This window comes from Pristis pectinata, chromosome 17 (assembly GCF_009764475.1).
Source record: "Pristis pectinata isolate sPriPec2 chromosome 17, sPriPec2.1.pri, whole genome shotgun sequence".
In the NCBI taxonomy this organism is placed as follows: domain Eukaryota; kingdom Metazoa; phylum Chordata; class Chondrichthyes; order Rhinopristiformes; family Pristidae; genus Pristis; species Pristis pectinata.
Window position 1 is genome coordinate 24,255,288 of NC_067421.1, and position 12,032 is coordinate 24,267,319.

Here is a 12,032-nt window from a genome sequence, read left to right on the forward strand (position 1 = left end):
TATGTGAAATATTACTGATCAAATAAAATTCAGTGATCTGTCATTCCATGATGAAATCTGAACCATCATATAGGAATCGATTCACAAATTGCTCTACTCAGGTTGCTTCCATTTCAAGATTCACTTTACTGAATCTTTCAGGCTTTGTCTCTGCCTGTTGCTGAGGTAACAATTGTTTAAAATCACATAAAGCAAATGTGGTATTTTTTTCCTGGAATTTTCATACTGGTACCACATGGGAGTCCACCCTGAAATCTGTTTTAGATTGAATTCATTGCTTTTCTTGCTCTATCTATAGAAATACTTTAATTAGTGAAATGATGTTTATGAATTCCTCATAATTTGGTTTTGCAATATTGCACAAAACGGCTCTTCTAATTGATGCACAGATAAAGAGGCCTGGATTGATTACCATACATAGGGAATAGAAAAACAGCTCAAATACACAAAAATTACAAATAAATTACTAATGAATCTGACTCCAGAGGCTATTAAGAATGGAAGTCAAATTAAAATAATTCTAAATGCTCAAATCCCAAAGTAAGGAAAATGATTTTTCCCCAAAATAAATGACAACATCCAGTTTATCTGTAAGAAAAGGTCAGTATATTTATGGATTGCTTTATAAAAGGTACTATCATACATTGTTACATAGTAATGAATTCACAAAAATATGAAGAAATATTTACAAGTAAAACACAACCACAGAACAGTTTCACTTTCATCAAAATGAAACACTTAACGCAGTTTCTATTTGCACAAAACAAAACACTCAAATTCATTTGATTCCACCTGGAAAGTTGCAAGCACAAAGTAATCCCTACATCACCAAAGCAGAAACTGTATAATAAAACAAAACCCTAGACCTAACAAGTATATTTCTTGCTTTTTCAAACCTTTTCACACATAGACCCTTCTGAAATTCACCAGTTTTCCCCCACCCTCACTTCCCCTGGAGAGGAAAAAAACCCTTGCAGGTATAACCCTTTCACACACCTCTTCCTAGTTACAACCAGTCACTGGACATCTTGTTCCCAGCAAAATAATAAACAAATTTTATTAGGTCAAGTGTTAAAGATTGATAAAAAGAGACAAGAGTGCTACAGAAACATCATAGGTTTATGAATAAATATATATTTCTTTTGCTGGTAATGTTCAATCAGAAATTATAACTTATTTGTGCTCGAATGATTAAATAGTGATGATCAGACAGCTATTCTACATACATTGGTTAACAAGAATATATGGTCTAGAAAGCAACTGAATGAAATCTGGTAACGTGGCATCCATGAGTGAAAGGGTTAAAATAATAGAATCTATACAATTTTAGGAAAAAAACAAGCAAATGAGCTAGTTTTTAAATAATAACCCTTTATTAGGTACCATGTCCCTTACAGTGTTTGAGAAAATATTATAATGAATATTGAGGAAAAAAAAACTTTTGATATCCAGTTTATGCTTGGCTAACACACATACAAGAGATGCCATTTTTCCTAATTTCTGTACACTCCTTTCTTCCTCCAAATAAATACAATTTGCACAGTAGGTATCAGAGATGAAAAAGCCTGACCTTTTAACATTTTCACTGTATTCCTTAATGCTTCCAATAAATCTAGGTAATTGATAGAGGTAATATTTATACAGAATTTACATGATACAAAGCTTGACACAAGCTGAAAAAATTGCTACCAGCTCATTGTTAAACATTTTTTTTAAATTTGCCTCCTCTAGTTAGAGCTGTATTTTAACAACTCAAATTACAATATTCACTTTCTTAATAAATTATTTACAAGCTTTTGAAGTACAAAGGAACCAGCAAAATTCTTTTTATTTGACAGGATATGTTTCTACAAGAAACAATGTTCCGAGAGGAGAAACCTGGGTGCACTATGTACAAGATGCAAATTGATCTCAAAAATTTTTTGTTGTTTGTTTTTAAAATGTTTACATGTTCGAAATGATCCCTGAAAACTTCACAAAAAAATTATAAATGAAATTTGTTGTGAAAATTCTGTCAGAGGTTAGAAAGTTTTTTTTTATTTTTTTTCTTGTAGATAGAAATTACTTTGTACAATATAAACAACAGGAAGAACACTCTCCTGGTTAGGGATACCCACTACAGCACAAAAAAACCCTGGAATTTTGTACAGAGAAAGTGAATACCAAAAGTCACGTGCAAGTCTAAAAGCGAATAGTGCACAAAGCCTCCATAGGCCAAACCCTAGTGCATTAGCACAAAAATAAAAAAAAAGCTAAGCCAGCGTATCTACAAGTTGCAAAATTATTATAATCAAAATTTGTAGAGGAAAGGGGAATAAAGCATTTCAAAAGTAAAAGCACCAAACTTAGACTGGATGCACGTGATGCTACTGTTGAGGCCACAAATTCCCATCAACTACTTTAATTACCTTCGTAGAAATGTAATTTGAGTTGCAAACCATAAACCTTTTCAAGTATTCAATGGCCACTTCTTCCCATTTTCTGTTTATTTTAATGTAAAGAAAAGAAAAAAGAAAAAGTAGCAGCATTCACTTAGGCAGAAGGAAGAGTGAGGTCCTTTGCTCTACTGCATGGACCTGGGGAAGAGGAACTAGTATTATACTAGTTAACTGTGACACAAAGTGGTAAACACCTTTCTTTCCAGAGGAAGAGCACCTGAATCCTAAATGCAGTCCCAACACTCATTGTGCATTTTAGCCTTAGGTTCAGCAGAAGTGCGAATTGTTGGTTTGGCAAGTGCAACCACATCTCGGTTACTGCTCTCAAATGGAGCATCTCTGTCTAGACCCTTTCAATTGAGGGTTCCTCTACAGTGTTCTGCACCACACAGACATGGGATTTTCACATCTTCAATGGGGAATTTGTAGTCATATGTGATCTCCTCATTCACATTTATTTGTTGCTTGGAATAAATCACTATCTTCTTTTGCGATTCCACTGTGATGACTTTAGCATAGCAATTAGGCTGATAATAGAGAACAGGAAATCATAATTAGGTACATCAGTCCAATCCCTTGGCAATAGAGTTTATTTCTTTCTGTGTCCAAGACATCTTTAGGGCTAGCATTTATATTTCCTTAATGGAAGTCAACTCGCTATTCTCTGAATGTGTAAAGGATATCCGTTAATGATTTGAGTAAATCTTTGTTATATTAAGCATTCATGTATAAAAATAAATTAGGCTGACCTTTGATGTGTTGTTCAGTTAAAAATTAACTTGAGCTCAGACTTGCATGCCTCCTAAGTAAATCATAGGTTCCAGTTTCTCAGAAAAGCAGCTCCAGTTTTAGCTGTCAGCAGCTTAGAGCTTTCTTTTGATATACATTTTTTTCATAGTAAATATTCATCAATTTTAATACTTTTTAAATGACTCTGATGTTCAAAACATTTTAAAACGGTTACAGTCAATTACAGCTTTTGACACATTACAAGCTCTGTTGCCAATTTTGTTTTTCGGTCAAAATCTGTGTGGGATGTTCCGGTTGGTCCACTGCCTGAGGCCAAGTCAGTACCGAGACCCTCCTACCTGTTTATCTCTGTATCTGGCCCAGGTAAGATTGGGCTGAAACTGCAGGCAGTAAATCCAGCTAGCTGGCCAGCTCCAGGAAGATCCTGCCCATCATCACCTCAGCAAATTCTAGGTGCTGCTGGCCTGATCAATATTCCTGGCATTTTTGTATAGATTTCAAAGTTTGCCAGAGCTTACAGTTAACAAATTACAATGATTTGATACAGTTTATGCCTTATAACATCTACTCAGTTCAAACTAACACAAGCAGTGCTCTTTTGGTAAAATGATAAAATGTTAAAAAAAAATCTACCCAATATAAATACTTACATTGCAACTGTGGTTGATAAATCTGGCAAAATTGCCACATTTTGTGGCATCTATAATGGAATCATGGTCTACCCTGAACATATAGCTACTTCCAATTCCCTCATCTTCATACCGCTTTTCTCGCATGTCTGCAATAACCTGAAGGGAAATAAGATCAAACAAATTAATGGAATTTTCATCCCATATTCAATGTACAAAGACCACAACCAGATTTTGTAGATAACCTGCAAAGTCAATGAATGTAATCTACATCTAAATTATTTAACAAAATAACTGAAATGGCCCATCTAGTGGTCAAGGCCAGGATAATACAGTTATCTACCGCAATAATCATCAGCCCAATTTTATTTTGTTGGTTTTTCTTAAAAAAATAGCAAATCAAGCAGATCCTATAAAAACTTCAACACAACCTTTTACAAGGTAGCAATTAATTTTATACACTGGTTATCAAATAGAATATTATTTCTATGTTTCAAGTGCAACTTTTTATATATCGTGATGCACTTGAGAAGGTGGTGGTGAGCTGCCTTCTTGATCCACTTCAGTCTTTGAGGTGTGGGTATACCCATAATGCTGTTAGGGACAGAGCTGCAGGATTTTGTCCCAGCCACAGTGAAGGAACTAATGAACAAAGGAATGGATCTTCCTTCAAAATCATAGGGGTCAGTTGCAATTTCATTGTCCATGTGGGAAGTCCTGCCCTCCCATCCTATTCATTCAGTTCAGTCAACACCCAAAATGATGCATCTTCCTGGTCCCTTCACCATCATTTCTGATTTCTGGTGTGTCCTGAGGATTTAAACTCTTAAGCAGGTTTATGCCTCAACCTGGTCGCTGACATAATAGGGTCATAGAGTCGTTCAGCACCGTGTCCATGCTAATCTTTTTATCCATCCACACTAATCCCATCTGCCCACATTTGGTCCCCAGCTTTCTATGGCTTGCCTATTCAAGTACATGTTTGAAAGCTTCTCAAACATATTAATGTTATCTGATTCCATTACCTCCAGTGTTAGGGGTTATTGTGGAGTTTTGAAATTATGGATAGCGGATATTAATTAAAATGAGAACTAATCTTTAGGAAATAAAACCTGTTCACAATTTAACTTCAACTGATACTTTTAAGGCCATCGAAACCAATCATTGGGGGTGGGACATTCTGACTCTGTACCATTGAAACTACATAGGGGAAGACAAGATGAATGTTCATGTTAATCTGTGGTCATTGAAATATTCAGGATGAGATCAGGGAAGGTGTTAAGTGGCCATCTCCTGTATTAACGCATTGTTAAAGGTGTATCCCTGCCACCTAATGCGCAGTTCAGGACAGGTTTGTTTTGTCACTTACTATTCTGGCTAGTTGTATATTCAGGGAGCCATCCCTCAACACTGTAACAAAGAGGTATATTTTGGGTGTCTGGAGTTTGTGCTCAAATCATTGCCACCAGTGTTTGAATATTCAAAGCGGTTCTGCTGGTTGGGATGTGCTACCATTGTAAATATGTAATTCTGCAAAGTTACCTGTCTACATTCAAAATGTTAACGTAGGTCATTATAGCCATTGAAACTGTGTTTAATTGTTTATTGTCTTGTCAAAAAGTATAAAACATTGTGTCGGGAGAGGAGAACTAGATTCTCTGCAGAAGATCTGCTGTGTTGAATAAGACCTTTTATATCTCCCAGCTCCAGCTTCTGTGTGGCTCAGTTTAGTCAGTCACAACAGGCAGCAAATTCTACATAGCAACCATTCTCTGCATAAAAAGCTCCCCTTTAAAACTCATTCCTCTCACCTTAAAAGCTATGCCCTCTAGTTTTTGATACTCCCTACTATGGGATAAAGATTCTAACTATCTACCCTATCTATGCCTCTTATAATTTTATATACCTATATCAGTTTACTCTTCAGTCTCCTTCACTCCAGGGAAAACAAGCCCAGCCTGTCCAATCTCTCCCTGTAACTAAAGTCCTTCAATGCAAGCAACATCCCGGTGAATCTCCTCCACATTCTCTCCAGCACAATCACATCCTTCCTATAGTGTGGCAACCAGAAAGGCACACAATACTCCAAGTTCGATCTAACCAGCATTTTGTAAAGTTATAACATAATGTTCTAGTTCTTATATTCTTTGCCCCAACGTATGAAGGCAAGAATGCCATTAGCCTTCTTCACCACCCTATCTATCTGTGTTGCTACTTTCAGTGAACTATGGATTTGATCCCCAAGGCCCCTCTGTTCATCAACATTCCTTAGTGGCCCACCATTTACAGTACATGTCCCATCCATAATTGACTTCCCAAAATGCACCATCTCACACATGTTGGAATTAAACTCCATCTGCCAACTCTGTCCAACTTTCCATCTGATCTATATCCAACTGTAGCCTTAGATAACCTTCTTCATTATCCACAATCACCAACTTTTGTATCATCTGAAAAATTACTACTTGGAAAAGCCTGACTTTACCCGAATCACTTCCACATAGGTTATTACCTTAATGTTATTAAAGATTGCTCCCATTCCCTACACTCTGCCAGTACTCCCAGGTATCCGTAATCCACATTCCCAACATCACTATAGCCCTCCACCCCCACTCCAACACTAACTGTCTCCTTGATGATCCAACTGTTTCCACAGCATCGTCTCTCTCCATCAGGATCCCATTAAGACTCTCTCCATACTCAACCAGTTTTCCCTACTGATCAACTCCTCACCACTATCCCCTGCAGCTAGTGCCCAACTCATTTACTCCACAATCTAAACCTGACAGGTTAATGGGAGTGTTGAAAGGAATTACCTTTGTTTGAGTTTATGCCTTTAAAACCTACTCTACTATGCACAACATCTTGGGCCTCACGTGCAATAGAATTGTGAGTTAGAATATCAGAATCCAGGGGCTTCACATCAAACTCACAGAAATATTTCTAGGCCATAATCTTTAGTCCTCACCACAAGCTCTGTTCCCTGGCTACCAACACTATCCCTTTAACTGGTCACTTTGTGAGGCTGAACTAACTCATTCACAACCTTGCTATCCTATATGACACTAAAGTAAGCTCCTGGCTGCATCATCACCAAAATCACCATCATAATCACCAAAAACACCCGTCCCTGCCTGCCTCTGCTCATCTATTGCAGGAACCTCACCCGCACTTTTCTGATACTTGCCCACCTAGCCTCTTGCCTTCCACCTGAACTCATTCAAAACATTCTACCCGAATCCTGATCACTCTTCACCTTTAGTTCCCAGTCTCACAATAGTTTGGCGTTAAATTCTCATACTTTTTCTCAAATCCCCCTACAGCTACAATCTATATCCTCCTCCAGTGCTATAAACCCAATATCTCTGTGCTCCTTTAAATCTGATCTTTGCACATCTCTGATCCTAATCACTCCATCACTGCTGATAGTGCCTTTAGCTGCCTGTGCCCTCAGCTCTCAAATTCCCTCCCTGAGCAAAGGCACAAAAATAAACCAAAGAATAAGCAGCAACTGGCTGTTACCTGTCGGATATTTTGTCCAACATATTCAATGACCATCTCATCCGCTGCAATGGGCTCCATAGCAAAAAGTCCCCATTCGTGGATATGACTTTTAGAGAATCTCAGCTTCTTCCTACGGAACTGCACAGAAACAGAAGTTGAAGTGAAAATAGGTTTCTCAACATAAAATCATCTGGCCTGCTACATGGATAAATGATTAAAGCATGGGTGTTTACAGACTGTGGCCATATTTACTATTTAGTCCTTCAAAAAGTTAAGACATTAAAAGTCAAATAAATGAACAAACTCCTTGATTATTTGTTTTTTTTAAATTATTTTTTTCCTTTTACACCATGCAAATCCATGTTCTGAGGGAAAGGAACTGGAAAAATTCAGAAGCTTCAAAATTGACTCAGCAGGATAAGACAATGATGGTTAATAAACACAAAGACTTGGGAGGCTCCAAATCAATGCTCATTTTATGCAAAATTAGGGGTTTTCAGTCAGGACAGTGGCAGGTATTAGTGAGGGGAGGTGGGTGGAAAGATTTCTAGTCAAGAGTGCTATCTGATCACCACCAATAGGTGAAAATAGAATTCTCTGCTTAACCTGTGGACATTCAGTTCCCATGAAACTATATCCGAGCAAAATAATTGAAAGCCTTCAACAGAAAGATGTAAAGGAAAGAGAATACACGTTGATTACTTTTATATGCTTCAAACATTAGTCTAGATTTTTCATTGCGTTAGCTACCCATAATTTTTAGCAAATGATCTTGTAGCTTAAAAAATTTCAGCAAATGATCCAAGCAGCTTAAATAAGTTCACACCAGAACAAAACAGGTCTTGTCTTACCAAAAATGAGTACATCCAGTGACAGAGAAAATTACTGTTGTGTTTAAAGTCCTAGATAAGGGGGGCAAAAAAACTGTAGAAGCTGTAGTCAGAATAAATGGAAGTGAATCCACAAACCTTCAGCTGATTAAATTTAAGTAGATCACTGTCTGCCGGTAAGCCACCCATGAAGGATGACAGGAGTCTGCGCTGCTCCGACCGCCTCTCTGAGCCTGCTCGAGTGGAAGCATGAGGTTGGGCTGGAATACTCATTCCCTGTGTGAAGTAGAATGTCTTATTGATACTGCTGTAATTATCATGTACAACACTTTTTTTTAAACTGTCATTATTATAGATGAAAAGCTTTGATAATTAGTCATCAAAATGTGTTTCTGGTCATTATATAAATCATCACTGTTCAATGCCTTGTGATATTACACTTCACAGGCAATCTGGTCTGCATGCACAAGTCACCAGAATAAACAGGTGACATGTAAAAATGTGGATCTAGAACCATAGAACCATACAGCACAAAACAGGCCCTTCGGCCCACCATGTTGTGCCGTCCATCAGACCACCTTCACACTATCTGACCCTTTCCTCCTGCATATCCCTCTATCTCACATTCCTCCATATGCCTATCCAACAAACTCTTGAACCTGTCCAATGTATCAGCCTCCACCACCACCCCAGGCAGTGCATTCTATGCACCAACCACTCTCTGGGTGAAAAACCTCCCCCTGACATCTCCCCTGAACCTCCCACCCATAACCTTAAAGCCATGCCCTCTTGTCTTGAGCATTGGTGCCCTGGGAAGGAGGGCAATCTATCCAAACTCATTTATTTTTCTAGCTCTTCTCTAGTCCTAATGGCCTAGGGGATTGATCACTATTCCACGCAACCAAGTATAAAACCTTGAAACTGGTTAGCAACATTAGTAATTCCCACACGCATCCTGTGGTGGAGTTAGGATTCCACAGAGTAATGGCAAAGAGCAAAAAAGCGGGGAATAATGGCTCCGTGAAATACACAAGGAGGAACATGACTAATTACTAGTGAGAGAAAAATGCCCCTCAGATTCAGCAACAGAGATCACTATTGCAAGTTTGCAACATTTCCCATTTTCTCCTCACAAAACGCTTTATTTTTGCCACAAAATTCCACTTTCCTTGGTTACAACACATTAAGGGACACAATTTAAAACAAAACTGCACAACATACAACCTCAATAACACAGAGCTTAATTGAATACACTTATTTATATGACCATGAGACAGCCTTACTTGGGAATCAAGTCTAAAATAACTTTGGAAAAATACAAGGCATGTCATGGGTCCCATCAGCTTCCTTTGTCCAATAAACAGCACAATTGTAAACGACATGTTGAGCAAGTTGTTTGTTACGAATAGGTTGTGAGGATTTTATTTAGGAATTCTATAAAGCTCTAATTACTGCTGTCCATTAAGTCTAGTAAACTATTATTTATTCTTCTAAAGACATTGGAAAACTAAATACATATCAAAATGTAAATATTAACAAGGAAATGAAAATCTCTAAAGACATGAAAACTACACAACATATACAAATCTGGCTGCAAAAAAATTGCAGTTATCTTTTTCCCTTCATCCAACTGACTGCAGAACAATAAAACTAACTTAAAGATTGCATATTCATTTAGTTCTATTTGTATTATGTATTGTGTTGGTCAGCTTAGCTGGGGCATATTCAACACCCAAATAAAAGCAAAGAATGTTAGAAAATCTTCGTCTATCCACATAAAAGCAGAGTGACACAAGTTTTAAAGTGGCTTCAGAATTCAACATTATCTGGCCGTATATCATTCATGCCCCCAACTATCAACAAGTATTTAGTAATCAGAAACCCAATTTCAAATTTACCCTACAATATCTTCTCTACACAGTAATCTTACTTGTGTGTCAGCTGGTGGCTCATCAGCTAACGTGCCACTGATGTTGAGGTATTTTGCTTTGTCCTTCTTACTGATTTTGTAATAACCTTCACTCCGGGCACAGCCAGTGATGTGCTCCCTCATTCCATCTTCCTTTTTCTTCTTCTTAACAGTAAAAGTATTGGTATGTGCAAAGTGTTAAGGAAATGTTTTGACTTGTTTCTAGATAATCAAATAATGGTAACTTTATAACCAAACTACTGTAGTTAAAAGCAGTGAGCTTTACCCACAATCTTCTTTCAAGATAAAAATAAGGATCAAGTAATCTCAAAGTAAAAAATAATTGAAAAAAGTAATTTTCTTTGAAGATTGTTTAAAAAAACATAATTAGGAATGTTTCACAAGAACATTACATTTGTACTGCATATTACAATGACAAGGCTCATTAAGAGTCAAAGAATACCTTTTTATATCATTAGGAATGTTTGCACCATCTGGGGGTAAAAACATCACCTGGCTGATTTACAGTAACTGAATGTCAAATACCATTTCTATTAATTTTATTCCAGGGATTTTACTGGACCTTTGGAAATAAAATTCAGTGGCTTCAGTTCTGTGAAACTCATAAACCTTTATTATTTCTGAATTTCTGAAAATTAGCAGCAGTGCATTGTAGAATGGAGTTTACTAGTACTTGGTCTGGTGTTGGATTTTGGTAATGTTAGGAAGCTGACTGTAATAGTGGATCACCATTTACTTAAGAACCACCGGAGCACTTGCCATTAGAATTTTTTTTAAGTGATTGGCATTGCAGGGGGAGTCTTTGGTCTGGCATCACAACCATTGCGGATCAGAGGAGGAGGGATAGAATGTAGGAGTGCAAGTCATTGGTGGGGGGGCGGGGGGGGGGGGGGGTGGTGTGGGTACTTTGGCTGCAACACCAAGTGAAAAGGGATGTGCTCAAAGACATGCTGTACGGACTCGTAACTTCCCAAAAAGGTCTCTGCAAACATTACATTTTGTGTTTACTGATTGGTAACTGGAAACAGAAAGCTGTTTTCTGAAATGTTCACCATTTCTCTTCAGGTCTAGTCTCTCCTAATCTTTTCTGTTCCAGTTTCTCTTTGTAATTAAAAATGTTTACATTTTCACATAATGCTAGAAAATAGGTGATAATTAAAATTATTTTTATTTGCTTTCACAGATCAATTTCAAACCAAATCAACTTAGATTAAGAAAGGATAAAGTGTGTGAGATGTGTCATTTAGCACATTTCCAGATTTTATAATATCAATATGAACTGCAATTATGAAGTCACAAAAAGCTATTTTCCTCTCTAACATTCACTGGTAGTAGCATTTTAAAATATAAATTTCATCTCCAACATTTCTTCATTTCACTTTGAATTGATTTTGTCAGCGACTGAGCTATTTATTGTTTGGCTAGCTTTGAATTCATTCTGAGAAACATTGCACAAATATTGGACAGAGGAATCCAACTTCTGGCTTTAACCTGCATTTTGGGGTAATCAGAAGTGGAGGGCTTCAAGTAAGACCAATAACAAAAGGGTAAATGACACAGGTGACAATTCGGTAGATAATTGAACTATTACAAGACATTAAATGCTTTGTTTGCTCAAAACATATTTTGATCATAGGTAGGGTTAAAAAAATTAAATTTAAAAAAGCATTTATAAACAATCTGAATAATTAATGACAGTGAAATGCCAACACATCACTTTCCCTATGAAATGTGGAAAGTTTAGATTGGGTTTCCTTATTATAATTATTAATATGCTTAGAAACAGGTAACCCTATTGTGAAGGTTTTGGTTATAAACATTGATATAAAATATCTAATGAAATAATGAAGCCTGAAGATTTTGCCTAATTTTTGGTAACATTAGCAAATTGCCTGGGGCATTGCTCACGGTTACTCAGAGTTTCATAAATTTAGGTTCATGATGTTTATTC

At 37.0% G+C, this 12,032-nt stretch overlaps 1 protein-coding gene across 1 annotated transcript in view; it reads right to left on the reverse strand.

The window, feature by feature from the left end:
* Positions 1–623: 623 nt before the first annotated feature.
* The window catches only part of setd1ba (SET domain containing 1B, histone lysine methyltransferase a), a 110,875-nt gene continuing 99,466 nt past the window's right edge, over positions 624–12,032 (reverse strand). Inside the window, exons 15-19 of the mRNA XM_052032357.1 lie at positions 10,082–10,245; positions 8,290–8,427; positions 7,340–7,459; positions 3,839–3,976; positions 624–2,965 (exon numbers count right to left, since the gene is read on the reverse strand). Of these exons, the coding sequence (XP_051888317.1) occupies positions 2,792–2,965; positions 3,839–3,976; positions 7,340–7,459; positions 8,290–8,427; positions 10,082–10,245 (734 nt within the window). The 3' untranslated portion in view covers positions 624–2,791. The remainder of the gene's footprint in view (positions 2,966–3,838; positions 3,977–7,339; positions 7,460–8,289; positions 8,428–10,081; positions 10,246–12,032) is intronic.